General features: G+C 56.4%; 1 protein-coding gene across 7 annotated transcripts; it reads right to left on the bottom strand.

The window, feature by feature from the left end:
- Positions 1-693: 693 nt before the first annotated feature.
- Positions 694-23,256, bottom strand: MAN2A2 (mannosidase alpha class 2A member 2). Of its 7 annotated transcripts, XR_006602637.1 has the most exons (26): positions 22,795-23,020; positions 22,331-22,532; positions 21,371-21,520; positions 20,551-20,808; positions 20,336-20,480; positions 20,032-20,203; positions 19,444-19,571; positions 19,068-19,241; positions 18,614-18,800; positions 16,210-16,387; positions 15,697-15,899; positions 15,310-15,492; positions 15,031-15,145; positions 14,742-14,809; positions 14,420-14,585; positions 13,658-13,894; positions 13,302-13,424; positions 12,894-13,008; positions 12,510-12,643; positions 12,223-12,364; positions 10,118-10,251; positions 9,789-9,863; positions 8,156-8,350; positions 7,904-8,014; positions 7,138-7,342; positions 694-1,391 (listed from the first exon to the last, which is right to left on the bottom strand). XR_006602637.1 is itself a non-coding variant. In XM_004763704.3 (25 exons), the coding sequence occupies exons 3-25, from the start codon at positions 21,500-21,502 to the stop codon at positions 7,190-7,192; spliced, it is 3,528 nt and encodes a 1,175-aa protein (XP_004763761.1). In that variant the 5' UTR covers positions 21,503-21,520; positions 22,331-22,532; positions 23,237-23,256; the 3' UTR covers positions 4,881-7,189. The 7 variants fall into 7 exon arrangements, 5 of the variants coding, with proteins under 5 accessions (XP_004763761.1, XP_044923064.1, XP_044923063.1 ...); XM_004763704.3 differs by lacking the exons at positions 694-1,391; positions 22,795-23,020 and adding an exon at positions 23,237-23,256 and having other exon boundaries at positions 4,881-7,342; XM_045067129.1 differs by lacking the exon at positions 694-1,391 and having other exon boundaries at positions 4,881-7,342; positions 20,551-20,787; positions 22,795-23,021.
- Positions 23,257-24,264: the final 1,008 nt, after the last annotated feature.

The following is a 24,264-nucleotide window of genomic DNA, read 5'->3' as shown; positions in this document are numbered from 1 at the left end:
CCTTTAAAACTTTTGTTTATTTACCTTAAAAAAAAAAAAAAAGATTTTATCTGAGAGGAATGCCTGGGTGGCTCAGTCATTAGGCATCTGCCCTTGGCTCAGGTCATGATCCTGGTGTCCTGGGATCGAGCCCCATGTCTGGCTTCTTGCTCAGCAGGGAACCTGCTTTTCCCGCTCCAGCTCCCCTATGCTTGTGCTCCCTCTCTCACCATCTCTCTCTCTCATAAATAACCTTTAAAAAAAAAAAAAGGGTTTATTTGAGACAGTGAGAGGGAGAGCACAAGCAGGAAAAAGGGCATAACGTCTAAGCAGACTCCCCAGTGAGAGGGGAGCCTGACGCAGGCTCAGTCTCACAACCCATGAGATCAGGACCTGACTCAAAATTGAGAGTCCGACACTTAACGGACTGAGCCACACAGGTGCCCGTAACTCAATATATATTTTTAAACAATCAGAAACTTAAAAGTTGTGACATTACAGAATAAGGAACTTTTTCCCCTGAACTGTCTGAGATTATAGGCATAGCTCCAAGATATTGCAGGTTCAGTTCCAGACCACGACAATAAGGGGGATATCACAATAAAGCGGGTCAAGTGAAACTTTCTGGTTTCCCAGTGTATGTAAGTGTGTTTACACTATTCTGTAGTGTGCTAAGTGTGCAACAGCATTATGTCTAAGAAAACAGTGTGTGTACCTTAATTTAAAAATACTCTATTGCCAAAAAAAAAAAAAAATCCTAATCATCCTTTGAGCTTTGGGTGAGTGGTGATCTTTTGGCTGGTGGAGGATTTTGCCTCCCTTGATGGAGGCTGACGGATCAGGGTGGTGGTTGCTGAAGGTGGAGGAGCTGTGGCCATTTCTTGATAATTTAGTTTGCCACATTGATTGACTCTTTTCACTAGTGATTTTTCTGTAGTGAGCGAGGCTGTCTGATAGCATTTTACCTACAGCAGAACTTAAACTTTTTTTAAGTAGGCTACACACCTAGCATGGCCCCCAGTGCCAAAGCAGGGCTTGAACTCCCAACCCTGAGATCAAGACCTGGGCTAAGATCAAGAACTGGACACTCAACCAGCTGAGCCACCCAGGCCCCCCTAGAACTTCTCTTAAGTCATCCCTTTACCCAACACGGGGCTCAAACTTACAGCCCCAAGATCAAAAGTCACGTGCCTCCCCAACTCAGCCACACTCAGAACTTCTTTTAAAATGGGAGTCAATCCAAGTTTCTGTAATATTGTAAATCCTTTGTTGTCATTTCAACAATCTTCATAGTATCTTCACCAGTAGACATCATCTCAAGAAACCATTTTGCTCATCCACAAGAAGCAACTCCTCATCCATTCAAGTTTAATCATGAGATTGCAGCATTTCAGTCCCATCTGCGGGCTCCACTTTAAAAAAAAAAAAAAGATTTTTACTTATGAGAGAGAGAGTGAAAGAGCAGCAGGAGGAGGAGAGGGAGAAGCAGGGTCCCTGCCAAGCAAGGAGCCCAATATAGGACTCGATCCCAGGACCCTGGGATCATGACCTGAGTCGAAGGCAGCCTCTTAACAGACTGAGCCACTCAGGGGTCCCCAGGCTCCACATCTAATTCTAGTTCTTTTGCTTTTCCACCATATCTGCAGTGACTTTCTCCACAGACATCATGAACCCCTCAAAGTCATCCACTGGGATAGGAATCACCTTTTCTGAACTGGAATCCTGCTAATGTTGCTCTTTTTATTTCTTTACACAAAGCATGAATATCTTAATGGGATCTAGAATGGTGACTCCTTTCCAGAAGGATTATTGCTTTTGGTGTTATATCTAAGAAATTGTTGCCAGTCATGAAGATTTCCTCCTGTTTTCTTCTGAGTTTCATAGTTTTAGCTGTTACATTTGGATCTTTGATCCCTTTCAATTTTTGTGTGAGGTGTAAGATAATCTTCCAACTTTGTTCTTTTGTATGTGGATATCCAATTTTCTCAACACCATTTATTGAAAAGACTGTCCTTACAGGATTTTGTCCTAAGTATGATTCACTCTGTAAGTATACTTTTTTAACTTAAATCATCTCTACACCTAACGTGGGGCTCCAAAATCACGAGTTGCATGCTTTACTGACTGAGCCAGCCAGGCGCCCAGTACCTTTCTTTTCCTTTAGCAATGCTTTGAGATCTATTCATGTCAATGCACATGAGTGTTTAGTTCATTCCTTTAAACTACTTTCTAGTATTTCATTATATGAATGGACAGTATTTCTTTATGCATTGCCTTTTTTATTATCTATTAGTCAGAGAGCGAGTGAGCACACAAGCAGGGGGAGCAGCAGGCAGAGCAGAGAAGCAGGCTCCCCACTGAGCAGGGAGCCCGATGCGGGACTTGATGCCAGGACCCTGGGATGATGACCTGAGCTGAAGGCAGCCGCTTAACTGAGCCACCCAGGTGTCCCTACACCTTCTCTTAAAAAAAAAAAAAAAATTATTTATGCTCTGTGTCCAATGTGGGGCTTGAACTCACAACCCTAAGATCAAGAGGCATACCCACCACTGGCTTATGAATCCTGGATTTTCGCTTTTCCCGAAGAACACCTTTGTTCTCCCACTGAATTTTGCACACTGCAAACTCTTAGCCTTTGCGTCTTTAGGCCATTTCTCCCTCCCTCTGAATGGGAGTGCACCTGCCACCAGATCATGGCTTGGCAGTCATGTTCCCTAAGTCTGAAGGCATTACTTCATGGACTCCAGGGATCTACTGATGCTAACTCGACGTCTGCCGGCGTTCCGGTGGTCTTTCCTTTTGGTTTCTCTCTTGTTGATTTGTAGGGGTTTTTGTTTTTGTTTTTTTGCAGTATGTGTACAAGAGGATTTTTTTTTTTAAACATCCCTTTCTTGGAACTTGGTGAGCGCTTCCATTTAAGGACTCCTACATATCTTCCTTTCTGAAGAATGCACCCGCTATCCTTCTGATGGTTTCCTCTTCCCTACTCACTAGTCTCTCCTAAAAGTGCTGCTAAATGCTATGTCATTGCTTCCAAGTCTCTCCGCCTTTTCTTCTTTCTTTGTACTTGAGAGAGAACATGGGAGCTAGGGGGTAGGGGTTGGGGCAGAGGGAGAGCAAATCTTGGGCAGGCTCCCTACCAGGTGTGGAGCCCGACACAGGGTTCGATTTCATGACCCTGACTGAGACCGTGACCTGAGCCAAAACTAAGAGTTTGCTCAACCAGCTGAGCCACATAGGCACCCCTATCTGCCATATTTCTTAACCCCTTTTATATTTTCCTTTTACCTTGGTGGTGGGTTCGACGGATTCCTCAGCTCAGTTTTCCAAATGCACAAGTCTCTGTGTCATCTGCACCGAATCTGGTGTTTCTGCCACGCGGAGTCTATTTCAATAAAATATTTTGGGGGGCTTATATTTTGTCATGTTTTTCCTTGCAGTCTCTTCGCTTTCTCATCCTGTGCTCCTTGCTTGGCCTGGCTCTGGCCCCTTGGTCACTCTCAGTCACCTGTGTGCCACTCGGGCTTGGAGGGCTCCCGGCCACTGCTTTCCCCTTGAGCCACGCAGCCTCCCAGCTGCTCAGGCCGTCGCTGTTCTCTCTGTTCTGGGTCAGAGGAGAGCGCCTCCAGTCTTAGGAGGACGAGGCTCTTGCATTTTTAACCCCTGACCATCCCAAGGCATCCGGGGTTGAGGAGGTAGCCATGCGCACACCCACGCGACCGGTTCCAGTGCAGGCCCCTGGGCTCCCTGCCAGGGAAACCCGACTCCCCCACCCCCGAGTGAGCTCCTCGAGGCTTCCACACTCAGCGCTGGTTTTTAAATCTTCAACCCTGTCGCACATCCCAAGGGCTGGGAAGTCCTCACCTCCCACGGCTCCAGGTCTCCTGTGCCCAGAGTTCACGTTCACTTCAGGCTTACCTTGATCTGGGGGTCCAAAGTCAGGACCCAGAATCGATGAGACTCTGTAGATCCACTCGGTCCCAGTAGCCGCTAAGAAGTTCTGAACAGATTTCCCACAGACCCCAAGTGAAATCGAGGTTTGTTTTGAAGGATCTGGCCTCTTCCTCTCTCACCTGTTCTTGCTATGAGAATTGCCCCCCTCCCCTGCAGTGTTTATGTGGACGAATTTTTGCTAGTAAAAAACAAGAGATTTCGATTTTGGGTGGTGAGCCTTGTTCCCACCACCCAGACTGTGCTTGTCTCCTCCTCCGTGAGGGCTTGGGTGCAGTTAGCTGGCCACGGTGACAGTGGGGGAGGCAGGCAAGCTTCTGCTGAGAGATGCCGTCCTTCTGAGGGTCTCTCAAGCCTACCCCCTAGGGAAGCTGGGTCAGCGCAGTCCGTGCCTGGCTCAGCCTGCACAGAACTTGGTTCTTGGTTTCAACCCACCTTGCCGGGGTTCCTTTCTTCTTGGAGGTGGGGTAGTTTTAAGTGGCTTGAGGGGTGCCGGGAGGAAAAGAATTCTAGTTCCAGGGGCTGATGTTGCTTGCATGTCATGTCCTTGTTCTAATTCTGATTATCACCCTCAGAACGGAGGCCTCAGTGTCAGGGCTCCGTGGTGAAGGACTGCAGTTTGCCTTAAAATCAAAGGCCCATTTCTGTACTACTGTATGCAAGAGAATCACCTGGAAGCTTGTTAAAAATGCAGATTCTTTTGAGTGCTATTCCCAGTTGTACGGCGGTCCAAGCAAGTCTCTGTCTCCACTCCACGGGCCCTTGTCCCCACGTCCCGGCTCAGGGGCACCCCCCACCAGTTCAGGCTCCAAAGCTGAACCGGAAAGAAACACTCCTGGTGATGTGGACCTCACCTTGAACTACGCTGCCTTGAGTGGTTTTAAAAGGTCAGTGTGCAGGATTAAACATTGTTCCGGGCAGATGAATAACTCCATGGAAAATCTAAGACCTTCAGATGTAATAAATAGCCTTTATTCTGCTCATTTCCTGGGGGGGGGTGTTTCACAGAGTCTCCCTTATCGTTTGATTACAAGTCATAGGATACTAGCAGATACCATCTGCTGTGATATAACTACTTGGCATTACTAATAAGATCACCGCTTCTATTTATTGAGCTCCTCTGTGTACCGGGTCCTCTGTGCTGAGCACCTCACCTGGTAATCTCATTTCTTCTGCTGTGACTTAGCATTCCACGTGCCCTGGCCTGATGGTGGTGACAACAGCCCTGGGTGATCTGGAAGAATTCTGGATGTTTGGGGATCTGCTAAGCAGGCCCAGGGGACCCTCTCCAAGGACCCCAAAGCAAGCTTTTCTCCTGAAGTATCAATACTCATCAATATTGGAAAGGCTGCAAACATTTTTTCTCCCAGTCTCATTTGTGTTGGAACCATAATGTTCTCCATCATACGTACACTTTCAATATCTTGGGGTGGTCAAACCTTTTTATTATTCCCCTCATTAGATCTTTTAGGTTTCATGTTATGTTTAAAACAGAGCTTCCCATCCCAGAGATATAATAATCTCCTGTATATCCTTTAGTAATTTTGCAGTTGAACTTTTCTATTCTTTCCTCTGGATCTAATTGTCGTGGCAACTGTGAGCTACAGATCTCTTACTTTGAGGGCCACGTGTCTTAAAGTTCTATTTATTAAACAAGCCATCTTTTTTCCCCACTTCAAATACTCCTTTTATGCTACTAAGTTCCTGTCTCCCTGGGGGTCTGCTCCGGGACTCTGCCTGTCGTTCCAGGAGCCTGTTGGTCCTGGAACACACTGAACTTAAGGGCTGATTCGGAGAGAACTGAAATCTTCCGGGAGCATCGTGTCTGCCATGTGTGTCCACTCACAGAATGGTCTTAGCAGGTCTCCTGCGGGCTCTCGTACACTGTATGGGTTGGCCGGGCTGTCGTCTGCAAATAATGACAGCTGTACCTTCCTCTCCTTCACCGCTCTCCCATGGGGGGCACCGTGCCAGGACACCGCTAACGAGTGATGCGTCCTCGGCTCGCTTCCGACTTGTATGGGAATGCCTGTGGTTCTTTAGAATGTCACCAACTGCTGGTTTGCGATAGAGATTTGTTTTTATCTAGATTACGATGTCTCTTTGTCATCTTAAATCTAGATTACGATGTCTCTTTGTCATCTTAACTTACTAAGATTTTTAATAAGGGATAGATCTTAAACTTTACCAAATACTATTTCAGCATCTATAGAGACTACCAAAAACTCTTCTCTATGAATCAAAGCTGAAATGAAGGCCCATGAGCAGCCATAATGCCTCCTAGTGTACGCTCTGTATCCCCAGTCCCTGTGCCAGGATTCCGTAGAGGAAGACCACCCCCCTCGCCCTGCCCACACAGGGATGGGGCCAAGAGCCTTCTTCTCAAACTGCTCACGCTCACAGGCGCCTGGAGGCTTCGCTTTCTTTCCAGGGAAAGGAAATGTGCCAGGCCAAATGCCCCCAGGATGGGAAGGAGCTCCCGAGGACAGTGGTGTACAGAGTACAGGAACCAAAGTGGGGTCAGGGAGGATGAAGGACCCCCCAGGTCCCTGCCACCAGCCCACACATCAACATACAGACCAAGTGCCTGCGATGGGGGGGGGGGGTCGGTATCTGAAGTGTCCTCTGTGCTCTGGCCATGACATGGTCTCTCCTGAGTCCTTCCTGCCACCCCACAGCCCTGAGCCGGGGTGTGCAGACCAGGGAGCACCTATGGCAGAGTCATCACGGAAAGCAGGGCTCCCTCCTCAGCCCCACTAACTCCAAGTCCCCATCGCCCTCCTCCCAGCCGTCACTCAGCTCCTGCTGGTCACATCTAGACAAGCAGTCCTTCCAGAGCCAGAAAGTCCCCCTCGAGCTGGCTCCTGACTGCAGTGACCCCGGCGCTGGGCGGCTACCCACTCGGCCGCCCCACCAGTTCGGACCCTGCTTCTCCTCCATCCCATTCTGGGACAACGGGGGGATACTTAAGCCTGTGCCCACCTGGGCGCCATCACAACCCAAAGCAGAGGCTGGCCCCGCGCGCTCTGACCCTGGGCCCTCTTGCCACCACCTCACTAGCGTCTGCCCTATCTACCCGACACGGGGCTTGGAGCTGCCCCTGGACGCAGAAGCAAAGATAAACAGAAAATGAGGGCGCAGCCCAGCGTGTCACAGTTCTGAGAGGTAGATCGGGACAGGATACCCGTCCGGTTTGCCCAACCCGACCTTGTGTGAGAGGCAGTCTCTGACGCGCTTTCCCTTCAGGCCACAGGAAGCCCTAGCCCAAGCGGAGGCGAAAGGTGGCAATCTCCATGGGCTCCAGATAGACGTCAGTGCTGTTGGAGGGTGAGGCCAGGGGGTACAGTAACGTCAAGGAGGTCGGCTGCAGGAACCCCACGTCCAGGCCATGGAAGAGGCTCCCCAGGGCCACCTGTGGAGAGGGACATGGGACGGGGCTGTGCTGGGCACCCTTCCTCTATATGCCTTGTCACCTCTTGGAGAAGCCCACGGAGGCAACACGGAGCCTCCCTGCACGTGGGAGTCTGTGTGCCGTCTCGGAGGGTCCCTGGGATGTGCTTGGCTCTGAAGGCTGCCCGTGGGCCACAGGGTAGGCAGCGCCGCCCAGAGCCGTGAGCTCCTTGAGGACAGGGACCACGTTGGGGTCCACTCTGGACCCACCGGCGCCCGCCCAGACTGTGGCACATGGAGCTGCATATCAGCGCCAGCTTAACCCATGAACAGAGCTCCCAGAGCAGCAGCATGAGCTTCTAGGGCTTTCCACCTTGTGGGACAGTGGTCTCTGCTCGTGGAGCACGAGTTCTCCAGCTGTGTGTCTCGCCCAGAATGCGCCCCCACCAAGCCTCGCTTGCTTTGGAAACACCCATGGACAGCTTCTCCCTCCCTCTCCAAAATGCCCTGGAGGGACCCCCACCCCCCCAGTCCCATCCTCGCTGCCCACCTCACGGCAGCCTCCCCATGTTCCGGCCCATACCTTGCCTTGGCTTGTGGTGCAGTTGAAGCCCAGGTTCTTGGCTTCAAGGCCACAGTCGAAACCCTTGCGGTGTAGGATGAGTGCAGTTTCCGCCGAAGGCAAGGCATCGTCCTGGGTGAAAGACGCGAGGGGCGGTAGGGGGTCGGGGCTGCTCAAGGCTCATGGAGGGGGCAGCCCTGCTCCCCAGCAGGCAGGACCGGGATGGGGAGGAGTCTGGGGCACACCAGGCCAGAGCCTGACGGGGACGCTCACCTCGGCCTGCAGCGTCCGCAGGTTGAGCAGGTGGAAGTCACAGGGCAGAGAAGCGGCCAGGGGATGAAACGAGCGCAGGCCGGGGCCCGGGAGCTGCCTCTTGGCTACGGGCAGGGCGAGCACTGGGGTGTTCAGGTACATGGAGGTCAGGTGGCTGAGGAGGGACGGGTAGCTGGTGGAGCGGCCATCCTGGACCTGCGAGGTGGGCCGGAGATGCACGTGAGGGGGACGGTAAACGCACGCCCGGGTCAGTTCCTCCGGGAAGAGCTTCCCCGATGTGTCTGGGAGGCTCCAGGAGCCTTCACATGAGGCCACTTTCCATCTCATCTCACACAACCTAGAAAGGACTGCTTGCTAGGCCCTCTCTCCTTGACTTCTTCTGGGGTTTTGCTTCTGTGACTTCACAACAAGCACACACCCCCATACCCCAAGCACCATCTCCCATCACCGAGATTCTCAGAGTGGGGAAGAGAACAGGAAAGACAGACGTGTGCTGCACACAGATGGAGGGCGTGCTCGAGTGATCCTGCGGTTTGGGTACAGCCCCACATCCACAGCACCAGCCCCGGTCCTCAGGCCTGGGGCCCCCCACAGCTGAGCCCACCGAGGACAGCTGCTTAGGTGGCTGACCTGGACTTCCTCTGAGGTGGCTACTTGTCCGTGTTCTGGACTTCTGTCCTAGCATTACCCTCCTGCCCGTCGCCCAGAATCTCTAACTTCCCCTTCGCCTGACCTCCGTTCCCCCGCCAACCCACAAGCTCTCTCCCGTGGCTCGCTATTGAGCCACTGACATCTCCTGTTTCAACAGCCTTTACACCCTCGCCTGCCTCCAGCCTCCCTGGAGGTCCACTCCTCAGTACTCCAGCTGTTCGAGCGACAGCTTAGGGCCAAGCCTGCCTGCTTGGTCCCTCCTGGGCCTCCAGTCAAAGTCCAGGCTCTTCTACCAGCCGGTCCCGGCCCATGACAGTCGCCCCAAATGACCCCCAATCTCTTGCTAGCCCAGCAACGGCCACTAGAACCTTCTGCCATGACAGAAACACACTATACCTGCGCTGGACGACAAAGTAGCTGCCAGCCACATGTGACCATGGGACGCTCGAAGCGTTAACTGATGCGAATGAAGAACTAAATTTGGATCATGTTAATTAACTTAAATAACCACGCATGGCTAGCAGCTACCGCACTGGGCAGGCAGCTCTAGACAGGGCCGCTGCCCGTTCACGCGGTCTCTCCTGCCTTCTGCCCTGTGCCGCGGTTCACGGGGTCAGATCAGACCCCACTTGTCATGGCTGTGCTGGGCCGACGCACCCCTGGAAGCTGTCCTCCTCAGCGGCCTTGGCACATGATGTTCTCTCCCTCCTCAGCACCAGGGGGCAGATTTCTACCTTCATTTTACACACAAAGCTTGCCCCCCTCCCCCCGCAAGCGAAGTCCTAGAGAGTGGGGTGGGGGGTGGGGTGAGGAACGCGGATGTTTGTGTCCCCCTCAGGCCTACAGCACAAGAGCTTAGGATCTCCATAGTGAGTGAGGACTGAGCCACGGCCTCAGGGGACTGAGTGGCAGGCTCTGTCATCCGCAGGTCCAGGCACAACTCGCACTACCACTAGTCCGACACCCCATCGCTAGCCCTTACCTCGAGGTCACCGCTCCTGCTGCTGTGAAAGACCAAGTCCCTAAACATGGCTGCCAGTTTGGAGAAAAAGCCAGGCTGGTGGGGGCAAAGAAAGCCATGAGATGCACGGGGCTGCAGCAGAGGGCTAGAGGACACGGTGGGGACCGGCGGCACAGAGGAAGGCAGGAAGTGCCGCAGGAGACGGAAGTGCCAGGCTGCCCGGCAGAGCGTCAGGCTCACTCCCCGCACCCCCGGAAGAGCCCTACTCTCGCTACCCCTCGCCCGCCTCTAGCTCTGCCACCCAAGGACCAGCCTGACCTGGCTCCCGGGGAGGAAGACCCAGAATTTACCTCACTGCCCAGGCTTCGCCGCTCCAGCAGGAGGCGGAAATGGTTGCAGGTTCTCTTGTTGTCCTTGAGCCCTTGGCCCAGACCCCGGTTGTCGTCCTGCATGAGCCGTCGGTCCAGGATCACCTCCAGCTGGCCTGGGGACGCTAACTGTGAGCCACGGTCCTGCGACCCCCCCATCCCCACACAGACACTGGGCTTTGGAAGGAGAATCCCAACCACGGGCCCCAGGGGACCCGCCTGGTGAACTCGCCGGACACAGAGTCACCGAGCGGAGGCAGAGCCGTGGAAGCTGGGGCTCGAAGGGGGCTGAGTGAGGGCCATTGTCCCAGAAGAGGAAGCAAGGGGCCCAGAGCGGGCAGGTGGGCCCTGTGCCTCAGGCTGGGGACCTTATCTGGACTGGCCACGTTAACAAAGTGAACGAGCGAACAGAAGGGCTCGGGGCGGCCCACAGAGCTTCCTGCGCAGGCCCAAAGCCGGGCACCCCGGGCAGACTTGTTGTGACTGGAACACGCGCCTGCCCATCCCCTACTCTACACTGGGCTGGACTCCAGCTCGGCTGCCTCGTCTGTCACAAGGAGGGCACAGGGGACAGGCAGATGGCAAATAAGACACAGGCTCAAATTAGGTATCATTTTGGGTTGCCCTTGGGAGAAGGGATGACAGAGGAGCGCCAAGGCTTTCTTTTTAAAATACGCTCGGAGAAGGGGCTCCCTGCAAAGCTGATGTATGTCGGGGTGTGGGGTTTTCCCAGCACCTGCTTTTTAAAATAATCTCCTGAGAGAGTCTACTCAGGGGCCCCTAACCCTCTCCCCAGCCCGATTCTGACTGCTCTAGTTTCTAAGTCTTTTATACGCACGGGTCCATTTTAGGACTTCTGGAGATCTTTCCAGAAAAGGTTGCTCAGGGTAAAAAATGATAATCTCAGGGCACCTGGGTGGCTAGTCTGTTAAGTGTCTGCCTTTGGCTTGGGTCTTGATCTTGGGGTCCTGGGATTGAGTCCTGCATTGGGCTCCCTGCTCAGCAGGGGGTTCTGCTTCTCCCTCTGCTCGTGCTCTCTCTCTCAAGTAAACCAACAAAATCTTTAAAAAACAAACACATAAAAAATAATCTCTGAACACATCGTTTCCCAAAAGGGCAGAGAAAACCAAGGCAGGGGGACCCCGGGCTCAGCTAGCAGCCAATGGTGCAGACAGAGCTGGGCACAGTCTGACAGCAGGGTGACCCCGGGTGAGGGGGGGGGAAGAGCCACGCTCCTTCAGCAGGGGGGCAGGCCTCCACGACCCTGGCCACCGGCCCCCAGCACAGCCTAGACCGGGCATTCTCAGCTCAGCCCTGCACAAAGGCTCTATCCCAAACCCAGAAAGTCGGAAGGCCTCAGAGGCCAAGTGCAAACTGTTCTATTTACCCTGAGGACACGGAGCCACTTCAGCTTTCCTGGCATGGCCCAGCTCTAGCCCGGTACTCCTGGCTTTGTTTCAATTTTTAAGAACAACAATTCTCTCTTTTAATGACTGTTAATAGGAAAACAGTATATCCCTTTCTTCTTTGCTCAATTTTTTAAAATTAAAAACATCCTTTTTTTTTCCATAAGTGAGCAAGAGGCTGGGAGAGAGAGAGAGAGAATCTCAAGCAGGCTCCATGCCCAACGTGGAGTCCTACACCGGGCTCGGTCCCACAGCCCCGCGGTCATGACCTGAGCCGAAATAAAGACTTAGATGCTTAACTGACTGAGCCACCCAGGCACCCGTGAAATACTTCATTATAACATCAAATGCACTTTTCCAACTGCCCCTACCTCCATCCCTGGCCAGGAAAATGGGGCCGCAGAGCTCGGTTCAGAATCGCTGTTCAATACCCTGGTGCTTCTAAAAAGGACCCAACAGGACCCCATCCCCTGGTCACCTCCATGGCTGCCTCCACTAGGAGGGGGACAGCCGGCATCTGCCTTCCTGCCGTGCCCGTGCGACTGACAGGCGCTGCGAATGTTCTCCAAGCCTGAAGGTGATGCAGACCACAGGGGTGGGGCCCGCTGAGAGGAGGCCCTGGGGCACAGATGGGACTCTGCCTCGTCCTCCACCCTCGGCATAGCTGGGCTCCCCACTCACCATCATGTAGGCTCGAGACCCCCAGGGCCTGGGCAGTATGCAGCGTGAGGCGGTCCCGGGCATCCTGGATGTAGGCCATGACCGGCATGGGGTAGAAGTTGGCCTGCAGGGGCAGCTTCTTCAGATAGCGCCGGGGCTGCACCTGGGAGGGCAAGCCCGGCTGATCAAGGGCGTCTGGGCACCCTCTGGGCCCTAGGGGTCCCCAGTCTGAAGGGGCCCTGATCATTTTCGCCTCGGATTCCTCTTCCTCCACCAGGGCCGACTGCTCTCAAGGCCCTGGGAATCACCTGAAAGCCATTGAGGTCCGTGAAGAAGGCACCCTGGCTGTCAATGTCCGTGTGGAAGCGCAGGGCCAGCTCCTGGTTGACGTAGTCGCGGATGTCCACCAGGGATGACATGTCCAGAGACAGCCCCTCCACCCCTGGGCAGAAGGACAAAGGGAGAGCGTGGACAGGCCTGAGAGACGGGCTGGGGGAGGTTGTGCCCAACCTGCCAGCTACTCCCAGCATTTCTGCAGGATCTTCCCCGCAAGAAAACTAACGTCCTTCTGGTCTCAAACAATACGTTTGTTGAAAACAGATGTGTGAGTAGAGAACAGGCAGAAGGCAGAGTGTGGCCTAGCTGGTGCAGCCCTGACCTTCCTTCTGACCTTGCTCGTCCGCCAAGCTCACCTGGCAGATTATAAAGCCGGACCACCTGGCGGACATGCTCATAGTAGGCAACGACCTCCGAGAAGAAAGGGCCTTCGGTGACACGCAGCACAGGGGGATCCTTGGGGACGTACGGCTGGGGACAGGGCAGAAGGCAGCTAAAGCCACAGCACAGAGGGCAGAGCAGGGAGGTACTGGCCCAGCGCTGCCAGAAGTACTTGTTCCCAGCAGGCTCCGGCCTGAGAGCCCCAGCTAAGCCGGCCCAAGGCCCCAGCTGCTCCTTGGCGCACCCCACTCCCAGAGGCAGCCGAGGCCGGGCCCTGGCAGACAGGGACGACCCTGGAAGGAGGCCTGTGGCCACATCCCACCCGCTGCCTTGGTTCACTGGGCTCCTCCGATCCCCGGATTTGTGAGCAGTCTTAGGGTTACCTGGGCCTCCCCATCAGGCAGGAAGAGATAGGCTCCACTCTTGTCCTTGGACGCACGAGTGCCATAGATGAGGAATTCCATGTTCACCCGCTGCTCCTGCTCCTCGTCCACCCTTCGGACGCTCTGCCAAAGAACACAGCCCTGACCCCTGGCCCCACACCAGCATGTCAGGCCTGCCCCCTGGGAGGGCACGGACGAACCTCCCCGAGGAGCCAGCTCAGCTTCCCCGTGCCACCCCCTCCCACCGCTCAGGAGCCGAGAAGGCCCACTCCGTGGCCCCCGACAGTCACGAGGCCCCTCAGCATCCCCGCCCCCGCCAGGCAGGCCCTCCTCAGCCCGGGGCCCTGGCTCTTTACCTTGAGGAGCCCGGTGAGGCCTGAGAACCAGACCTGCATGTAGCGGTTGCTGAGGGCAAAGTCACTGGCGCCAGAGTCAATGATGCGCAGGGGAAACGCATCCTGCCTACTGATCGACAGCTGCCGGCCGTGCAGGTAGATGCGCACGGAGGCCGGCAGGGTGCGGGGCCCGTCCAGGCCCAGCTGCAGCTGCAGCACCCCGAGGCCCAGGGCCGGCAGGCGGATGGGCACAGACACCTGCCGGCGGGGGAGGAGTGAGGAAGGGAGTGGTGAGGAAGGCAGGGGTGAGGAAGTGCGGCCCACGGCATGGGCATCCATTCTGGGTGCAGGCCTGGGAGTCTAGTCCCAGGGCATTTATTTTTTCCTTGAGAAAGGCTGAGGAAATGCCCACACCTGGGGGGGTCCTCTGTCCCCCCCCACCGCCGCCTCTGAAAGTCAGGGGACATCACTTGCCTCTAGTCAGACTTTCAGGAATCTCATGATAACTGAGAAACTATGAAACAGGAAGCACATGGCAAGGCAACCTAGTCCCCATTTTTGCTTTCCTATCGCACCAAACCTCCCCTTCCTGAGAACCTTCCACTCCTGACTCATGTCCCAGGAATGACTGTCCTCTGGTCCCCCCCTCCCCAGGACCCCTGCCCCCAACCTAGGCAGGAAGCAGGAGATTGGGAGGCCTGTGTCCCAGGTGGAGTGAGGCCCCGGGGAGGGGCCCCGGGTCAGCACAGAGGGCTGGGGCCCATGCCCTGGGCCGTCACTCACCTGGTAGACATCGGCGACCGTGCTGGTGGCAGAGCTCCAGTGTGCACTAATCTGCACGGCCAGTGGCTGACCGTCCTCTGAAAGGACACGCACTCGGGGCGAGCTGACCAGCAGGGACACCACACTGAACCGCTCCTGATCCAGGGGGTTGAAGAGCACCACATACCTGTGGGGAGAGGCAGGCTCACTCACCTTGGAGGCCACTGGCAGTGGGAGCAGAGCTGTGGCCAGGCCATGTCCCACAGTGCCTGGGCAGGCGTGGGGGAGACGGTGCCGGGAGCCGGCAGGACTTCACCTCTGCACCTGGCCGGGTCTGGCTCACCTGGGAGAGGAATCCAACTGGATCACTGTGCGCTCCGGCAGGGCATCGTGATTTAAGCGGGTGTCATCCTGGGGATTAGATGGTGGGAACGGAAGAACTGTCACCGGGCTTGGCCTGGCTCAGGGTCTTGTCTCCTCCCCAGCCCCTGCCTGTCCTGGCTGTGGAGCACCAGCTGCACTGGGCACCGATCCTTCCCTCCAGCGCAGGCAGAACAGGAAGAGGGACGCCCTCGTGGATGGGACTGCACACTCCAGAGAGCGCCCCGAGCGGACAGAGAAGCGGGGCTCACCATCTGGAGGAAGGGCGCCTCAGGCTCGAAGCGGTAGGTCTCCTTGTCCCCCAGCACCAGATAGTGAGCCGCATTGATGATGACCTGCTTCAGGCTCACAAGGGAGCGCAGGAGCCTGGGGGCACAGGAGGCAGGAGGGGGCCATGGAGAACACCGCCACAGACAGACTGCTCACCTTCCCCGCAGGAAGAGCCCTCGGCAGACCTGCCCACTGACTGCCCAGCAGGGCGTTTCTTTAGGACAGTGGGCAAGGACGTGGATCCAGCAGGGAGCCCCCACCTGATGCCATAGTCTGCCACAACCGCCTCCTTGGCGGTGCCGGTGATGGCGTCGTGGTGCTGGAAGAGGCCCAGAGTGCGTCGAGCTTCCGTCAAAAGGGCGAAGTCTGAGAGCGGGTACTGGCTGGCCAGTCCAGAGCGGCGGGCGTGAGCGGTAGCCAGACTGTATAGTATCTCCGCACCCCTGCCCAGAGAGAGGGGTCACACTCCTGCCTGCACGACCCCCAGGTCCGCCCTGCTCAGCAAGCCCCGACCCCTTCCTTCCACCACGTCTCCGCCAGCCTTCGTCTCCAAGCGCTTCTAGTGCATTCTAAGCCAATCCGGCTCCTCCTGAAACCCTGAAGGCTCATTCTCCTCCCTCTGGCCTGGAAGTGGGGGTGAGCCTCACCGCAGGTGGGCTTCCAGGACCCGGTCCAAGCTCTTGTAGAAGGGCCGAGAAGTGTAGTAGCCAGTCCAGTAATGGTCCTCCCGGTCCGCGTAGGAGAAGAAATCCCCGCTCAGCACGGGGAAGCCTGGAGGCCGGGCCCCTGGCTCCACCCCGGTCTTCTTGTACAGAGCGTCAAAATAGTCAGAGAGGGTGCCAAACTGGGCCTGCGGAGACCCCAAAACCCGCTCCCATCAGTTCCAGAGCTTCTAGAAGCTGTGGCCCCCAGGGCTGCAGCCGGGCACTGGGGGCAGGGATTCTGCCTATGTGCAGGCAGCCGTGGCACGTCCCGCCCTGCGGGACCGCACGCAGACGCTAGGAGGCCCGCAGAGGAACTCTGACAGAAAAGGGAGGCTCTTGCCCAAGAGTCGGGCACAAACCACCCCCCTGGAGCTGGTAACCTCCCAGGCCAGGCCAGTCTGCAGCACTGGGGAGGAACCCCCCCCACCCTGCCCCCCAGCTCGGCGCCCCTCCCACCTGCACATGGAGGTCAGGCTTGCTGTTGAGGAAGTCAAAGAGCCGCTGGTAGTTGAAGAACTGGGCATCCCACTCCTGGGGCTTGTCGTATCGGAAGTCATCCCCCAGTGGCACCAGGAGGACGTTGCTTCGGAACAGCCGGGACTTTTTCCGGTACTGGTCCAGGAGCAGCGCGGCCCTACAGTGAGGAAGGGCACGGGCCCCAGTGGAGTCTGGGCCTAAGAGGAACGGGGCTGAGCCAGCCCCAGAGGGCCCCTGAACACATCCATCAAGGAGTCATGGGGCCCGCAGTGGGCACCACCCAGACTGGGAAACCTGTGCCTGGGAGCCCCATGTTCTCTGGATAGTTCTGACAACCAGGGACGTCTTCCCAGGCTGGGCTGTGGTTTCTGGCTGCAGGTCCTGGATATCACAGTGGCCCTTGGACACCACACGCAATGCAGCACCCCCCCCCACCACACTCCTCTGTGCCTTCCGTTCCCACTCCACAAGCCCAGCTCCTCTGTCTCCTGGGTCCCTCCATCCCCAGCAGTTCCCCAGCACACTGTGCCTGTGTCCCTCAGAGCAAGGGGCCCAGCACTGGAGGCGGGAGTCCAGGTGAGCCCCCTGACCGCCCCCTCGGCCGGCCAGCGTGCAGGGGCATCAGCAGGAGTATCTCTGGCAGCCCCATGGTCACCCCACGGAGCTGATGTCAGCCAGCATGCACATTTCTCATGCCTGAGGTTCAGCAAGGTCCTCTCTTCTCATCCTGAACTTTTCTATGCTGTTTTCTGAGGCTAGGAGGGGAACCTTACATTTACATCTAGTAAATCTCACCAGGTTGGATTCAACCCACATCACACACAACCTGTTGCGATCTTGTGGGATCCTGACCCTGACACCTGGCTTCACTTTGCCTACCAGTTAGTGGCACAGCACACCACCAAAGAGCCTAGAACCAGAGCCAGACTAGGCCAGCTCCACACGGACTAGGCTGAGTGACTCTGTGCAAGTTACTTAACTTCTCTGGGCCTCAGTTTTTATAAAATGAGGAGACCATCAGTACCTACCATTATGATGTTTTGAGAATTAAAACAAACTAAACGGGGACGCCTGGGTGGCTCAGTAGGTTAAGCCTCTGCCTTCAGCTCAGGTCATGATCTCAGGGTCCTGGGATCGAGCCCTGCATCGGGCTCTCTGCTCGGCAGGGAGCCTGCTTCCCCATCTCTCTCTGTCTGCCTTTCTGCCTACTTGTAATCTCTCTCTCTGTCAAACAAATAAAATCTTAAAAAAAAAAAAACTACACAAATTCGTATATACTGAACACTTAGAATGGCGCCTTGCACATACAGAAGAAACGATAAATACACATTTGTCATTTTCGTTTTCAGTGAAGTAACTGGTAAAAATCAATAGAAAAATCAGAGCCTCACAGCCTCTCATTAAAGTCCCTGTCTCTTTTCAGACCAATCTAGTAATTGGCACATTGTGGTACTGTGGTTCACTCAGCCACTAATCTACTTAACTGTGCTGACCCGGCGGCTACTATTATACTACTCTGCGCTCAAGGGAGGACCCCTCGAACACCCTCTTCCCCTAATTCCTGAGCCTAGTGAGCCTTTCAAAGGAGAAGACGAAGTTACTCTCATGACTTGCCCTCCGCAGACCTGGGCTGGCATCACAGGTCACAACTGCTGCTCTAAGACACACCGCGCCTTAACAGCCCTAGAATCTTGCTTAGAATCAGCATTCAGATTTCTGAGTTTCAGAAACAAAAGACCATTTTCTTTCCCTTTTGGTCACACATTTCCCCTCTCAGACCTCATGGAAATCTGAGTTACCACAACACAAAAACCAGTTCAACTTGTTATATTCCCAAGGCCATTTGGTTCCAGCCAACCCACTGTTCTAGATCACGCTTAGTCTGCCCTATCCCAGGGCGTGGGCTGACTTCAGCAACAGAGACATCTTTAGGGGTCCCTAATGACCCTTGGCGGCACAGGTGGGCTTTCTCGGAGGCTGGGGGCTCTTGGGAAGGACTGACTGTGCATCTGAATGGGGGCTCGTGGCCAATTTTGAGCCAAATCAAGATGCCCGTGCTAAATAAAGGCATATCAGGCCACAGGGTGCAAAGAAATTCACTTATTTTGAGAATTGTTCCCTTCTGAGTCAATCAACCGGCACTGGCTGGGAAATATCCTCATTTGGGAAAATAAAACCATTCTGGATAATTCCAGTTTTCCAGGGAGGTTCAGTAAATGAGCTGCCACCTTAGTGGCTGGGGACCTGAACTCACTCCCTGTGCCCACCCCCCTTTCTACAGAGGTACAAACGCCCCCACCCCCTGTGAAGCAGAGCCCTGCCTGAGGCCAGGTCTCCTGGCTCCTCTGTGTGAAATGGCCCAGCGTAGGCCGGAAAAGACTACCTCTCAGCCACGTTGGCCTCTGTGATGGCCCGGGGCGGCACCTTCCAGGGGCAGTTGATGCGTCCACCTGGCAACCGCTTGAAATCGAACTGGCAGCAGATCTTGGGGTCCGGGCCGCAGGTATGGGGCACGTCATAGCTGTAGAAAGGCATCATGTGGCAGAAGATGTCCGTGTTGGCGTCTGAGTCTGGAGAAGACAGAGCGGGCCATCAGCCGGAAGCAGGCTACCCCCGGAGCCCATGGCGTCTCCAGGGGCCGGGCCGCTCAGACCCGCAGGATAGATAGCAGGCCCTGCAGAGGCCAGGGGTGAACGTGACCCCCGACCTCCCCCGAAGGAGGAGAGCACTCTGGCCACCAGCACTAGCGCTCGCTGGTCTGTTCTGGAGCCTTATTTCTCATCCCCCTGTCCTTCCCCAGGGAGAACTGTGACCCGCTCCACCCTACCTGGTCTTACCCCAGGTCTGCCTCCACATGAACTCCAGACTGTGGGTGGCAGCAAAGTGCTTCTTGATGGCATAGTGCACCCTCTGGATCAGCATGCTGGTCAGGTTGGCACGGCGCAGCAGGTAGGGAATAGTGGAGCTGTAGCCAAAGGGGTCCACTGCCCAGCCAGAGCGCGGGGTTGCACCTGAGAGGACATGGGAGCCACAGGTGGGCTCCCTGGTCCTGGGAAGCGAGCTCCCTTCTTGTCATCACGCCAGGCCCAAGCTGGTGGAATCAGCCTGGAAAGGGAACAACCCCCCAACCCCCGCCAATCCGTGCCCCACAGGCCCCTGCTGCCTCCTGGGCCCAGCTATGGAGACAGACCCCATTCCTGAGCCCAGACTCACCGAGGTTTCTCTCCAGCCACTGGTGGCCCTCAATAAGCTGGTCAATGAGTGCAAAGTAATGGGAGTTGGCCTCGTCCGGCATCACCCAGCCTCCTGTCACAATCTCCAGTTGCCCGTTTCCCACCAGCCTGGAGTGAGGGACTCACACTCAGCGTGGGGCAAGGATGCTCTCCCAGTCCCGCTGACCAGAAGTGCCAGGACCTGTGCGTGCTGGCCTCACCGAGCCCACTCGCCTCACCCAGCCCAGCCCAAGCCCAGGACCCACAGAACAACTGAGCACCCTCCTCTCCCCACCATACAACCTCCATGCTGTCCGGGCCGGCCTCTCTTTGGACCTCCATCTACGCTTCCTGGGGCCAGGCCCTGGGGTCTTTCTTCTCCGGGCATACAGCTTCATGTGACTCTGATTTCTCCTAACACCAGCTCTTGTGTTCTTTGCCTCGGCCCCTCTGCCATCGCTCCTCCCTGCCCTGCTTCCCTCTGCCTCTCCCTGCCACACTGGCGCCCACCACTTGGCCTCCAGCTGCTCTGGCAGCCATCCCGGGGCCCAGATGGCAGCCCTCCCGTGCCTCCCCGGTGGGCACTGGCCTGCGGACTGCTGCTTTCTTCTGGGCATTGATGTTGTCCCACCACTTAGCGAAGAAGGAGACTTCCGCCCAGAGGAAGCGCCGCCGGGGGTCCTCCTGCAGCTTGCCCACCATGCTGTTGAGAATGTGCTGGGTTTGCTCTGTGTAGTACTTGTCAAAGGTCTTGATCCAGCCTGGGGAGCCAACACAGGGTCCCCTTAGGATGCCAGCCTCTTTGTGGGCCCCTCCCTCACCCCTGCCATCAGAGAACTCCGCCCCCCTCTGCCCGGCACAGCCCGGCTCCCAGGGCTCCGCCGGGGCCTCACCCGGGTCATTGTGGGAGTGAGGCACCACGAACACCTGCAGGTCTTCAGCGTCCCAGTCGTGGGGCCCGTAGGAGATGTCGAAGCCTTGCTTCCACACGCCGCCATCCACGTTGTCAAAGGGCAGCTCCTCTGATATGGTCAGCATCTGCCAGGCCAGAGAGCAGCTCAGCGCCCAGCCACAACCACCAGCGCTCCCTGCCAGCGCGGGCCCCTACCTGCAGCTCTGGCTTCTGGCCCCGGCCCCCCAGAGCAAACTGGCAGTCTTGAGGGGAGATGGAGAAGAAGCTGGGCCGGGGCTCTGGTGGCACCACCCAGGAGCCGTTGGCCGTGTAGTAGGGCAGCAGGGCGGGCGGACCCTCCGCGTTGGCTGTCAGCTCCAGCACCGAGTCCTTGATGTGGCTGATGATCTCATGGTTCTCCTCCAACAGCTGTTCCAGCTGCTCAATGCGGTTCTGCAGCACAGAAATTTGGCTCTGCCGAAAGATCAGAAAGCAATCACCCACGGCTCCTGGCGCCACAGGGAGGATCTCTGCGTGGGGCCCACCACCAGAGGCCTGACTGTGATCCTTCTCCCCAAGTGCAGGCAGAGCCAGGAGCCTATAGGCCTGGATGGCTCTGGTCAGATAAGGGGAGATCTGCAAATCACTAGAGGACTACAGTCCACTTGACTTGGGAGTACCCTCGCCGCCACCCCCCCCCCCAACCTACCCCAGCTCATGGAAGGTGAAGATTTCATCTCGAGTGCCTATTCTCCAGGTGTGGCCTGTCTGGGGCATGGTGCTGACAAGGACTACATCCGGGCTTAGTGGAAAAGAATGCTGCAATCCATTAGCAATGTCTGCCAAGAATTCAGGAGGACAGAATGGCAGGACATGTTCCTCCTTCTCTCTTTTTGCTATCCTTGTTTTTATCTTTGCATTTCTAGAAAATCTGCCTATTGGAAAGAGACGTTTCTGTCCTGGGCTGACAGTGACTCTCCACCTGAGCTGAGGTGACCTGTATACATGAAGAGATTAGCAGCCAAGTCTGACTCACCCGGGGGAAGTTCCCACCATTCTGGTGACGGGTGGGGTCATGCTGCACTCGGTCCAGCATCAGGTAGAGCGAGAAGACAGCCACGCAGAAGATCGCAGCCCCGCATACTGTCACCTGCTTTTTCAGCTTCATACTGGCCTCCACACACACCTGGCAGGAGAGACACCATTTGTGGCTCCAGCAGGCAAAATCCCTTTGTTGATCTTTCCACCAAATGCCCCAAAGAGTTTCTGAGTGCCACCGTCTAGGTGCATCTATTTGCCTGACTCCAGAGAAAAGCAAGTTTCTAAGGATCAAATCCCAACATTGGCTGTGGAGCCTCCTCTCTCCGCTGAGACCCAGAAAGCTCTCTCCGCTGAGACCCAGAAAGCTCCAGGAGCTCGTCCTGCCCAGTCCTGGGACAGCTCTGCCCCTAGGATGCCGAGGCTGCTTCTTCCCAGGGTAACACAACAGGATAACAGGTCTGACTCCAGAGTTCACCCCACAATCTCAGGGTCATAATTAGCTTCCCTACAAGAAAGACACAGCCAAAGGAGGTAGATCTCCAGTCTCCTCAACCATGTGCTTCTAGTTTCAGAGGAATAAACAGATTTAGTTTGCTTTAAAGGCACGGACAGGAAAGTCTTTCTTCTGCCCTCTTGGCTCAGACGGATGCACACCAGAAAGCGCCTGGCACAGCACGTCTCTCATTAAGAAAATCAGAATGAGTTCACAAAGCTGCAAGAGCGCCTCGCGTTTCTCACACCAAACGGGCCCTGCTTCTTCTCAGGGCTGGTTGGGATTCCTGCAGGGGGTAACTTCCAGCTTTTGGTTCTAGAGCACTTGGGGGACCCCCTTGGAAGCCAGCAGTGATTGGTGCCCAAGGTCCCCCGGCTAGAGAGAAGCTGCGCACACTGCTCCGCTGTGGGGCAACTTCGGGGTACCAGTGCCCGCTGCCACCGCCCGCGGGCCCCCACTTGCCTGCTGGGGCGGAGGGAGGCCGCTAGCTGCTGGGCCGAGCGTGGGCGGAACCGCCGCTCCGGAGACTGGCTCCCGCCCTGGGGCCGAGGAGCTCTGTCGCCTCTGCGCGTCGTGCCCTACTTAGCACGATCTGATCCGCTCAGAAGCCTCCGGGCAATATTTTTAGCCCTTGGAGGTTGGGTCTAGGCCAAAGTGGGTGGAGCTGCGGGGAGAGAGAGTTGGGTCACAGGGTGGGTTAGGCACCTGCCGCCGGGTCTTCGGAGGCCCGCCCGCCGGCTGGCCCAGCCCCCTCCCGGCCGCGGCCCTCGCCGACCCTCCCGGCCCCGGGGACCGCATCGACAACGGCAGGGTGCGGGAGCGCGGGCCGCCTCCGACCCGAAGCGCCGCTCGTTCTCCTGCTGCCCACCCCGGTCGCGGCCCGGGGTGCAGCCGGAGCCCTCCCCCGGGTCCACCAGGCGCGTTACCGTCCGCGGCCGGCCTCCGCGCCGCTCCAGGCCCCGCCGGCCGAGCTGCGCCCCTCACATCCCCGGGGGCGGAGGCAGCGACGCAGGCGAAGGCGGGCGTCAGCCCAGCCGTCGCTGCCCGCTCCGCGCGCCGCAGCCGCGCTCCCGCGGGGGCCACGGCCGCCCCCGCGATCCGCAGCGCCTGTCCCGCGCCGGCCCTGCCGCCTCCCGCGGCAGCCCGCCGACCAGCGCGGGGGGCGGAGACAGCCGCGCCGCGCCGGCCCCGCCCCCGCCAGCCGGCCCCGTCCCGCCCCCGCCAGCCGGCCCGGCCCCTCCCGCGCGCTCCCCGCCGCCGCCCGGGGACCGGCAGTGGGGCCGCAGTGCGCAGCCGCAGCCCGGGCCGGGCCTGGGCGCGCTGCGGAACCTGCGCGAGGGGCGCGCAACTTTATTTTCTGGATCTTACTAGCGTCCGCGCATTGCCAAGCAGCAGGGGAAACGTTCCTCCATTTCAGCCGCCGAGCGGTGAAGCCCATTTTCCGAGCGCGCCCTGTTCTGCGCCGGGCCGCCTTGACTGGATGCGGCTACGCTTCTCAGGCCAAGGGGTGCTGCTCCTCCCCACACGTGCGTTGATCACGATCCCTTTCCGTGCTTGCCACCCCGTCGGTAAGACACCGTCTTCCTGGTGGTTCTTCTTTCACCGGGCGTCTGGGTGGTTCATAATTTTGCAGCGTCATAAACATACGCAGTGAACATCTTCCTGAATTCCACATTTTTCTTCGTAGAGTGTTACCTTCGGACAGATTCGCAGCAGTGAGATTACCTGGGCCTTAAAGATAGAGACCTGTGTGAGCCTACTTGGAGATCTGTTGTTCCCCCAAAGGATTGTGCTATCAGTGACAAACTGTTGAATATTGCTTACACAGTTTAAAAAAAACAATTATTACTTAAACTGTCATCTCATTGTTTTAACTCATATCTCTTTTATCACCACAAACATTCCTCTAGGTTTATTTACAAACCGAAAGGCCCGGTACTAGGGTGTTAGACCTAGGCTAGGTTCATGGTTCCCTAGGCCTCTGTGTTTTGCCCTGTGTTCAGGTAAATTTATCTTCCAGCCCTCTACTGGATTTTTCATTTTGGCAATCATAATTTTCAAAAGCTTTTATTTGTTCCCTGGTGGCTGTTGGCTTGTTTTTTGGTTTTTTTTGGTGGTTTTTAAAAATTTGACATCTAATTCACAGTTGATGGCCCAAGTCTTTTTTTTTTTTTTTTTAAGAAATTATTTATTTATTTAACAGAGAAAGATCACAAGTAGGCAGACAGGCAGACAGAGAGAGAGGGGGAGGCAGGCTCCCCACGGAACAGAGAGCCCAATGCAGGGCTGGATCCCAGGACCCTGAGATCATGACTCAAGCCGAAGGCAGAGGCTTTAACCCACTGAGCCACCCAGGCGCCCCATGATGGCACAAGTCTTAAGTGTATACAGTTTAA

Source organism: Mustela putorius, unplaced genomic scaffold, assembly GCF_011764305.1.
Source record: "Mustela putorius furo isolate JIRA1106 unplaced genomic scaffold, ASM1176430v1.1 tig00003875_pilon_pilon_pilon, whole genome shotgun sequence".
Taxonomy (NCBI): domain Eukaryota; kingdom Metazoa; phylum Chordata; class Mammalia; order Carnivora; family Mustelidae; genus Mustela; species Mustela putorius.
Note: the sequence above shows the minus strand (reverse complement) of the source record. Positions and strands in the feature narration are given on the sequence as shown.

Bases quoted from the DNA above. Each gene is read 5' to 3' on its own strand.
- MAN2A2 (XM_004763704.3), bottom strand. From the start codon at position 21,502: ATGAAGCTGAAAAAGCAGGTGACAGTATGCGGGGCTGCGATCTTCTGC. The intron at 16,388-18,613 runs GTAGTCTTTTCC...TCCTCACTGTAG, and splicing joins GAGGCCAACGTGGCTGAGAG to GGCCGCGCTGCTCCTGGACC. The intron at 13,425-13,657 runs GTAAAGAGCCAG...GTTCTTTGGCAG, and splicing joins GCCTCACCGGGCTCCTCAAG to AGCGTCCGAAGGGTGGACGA.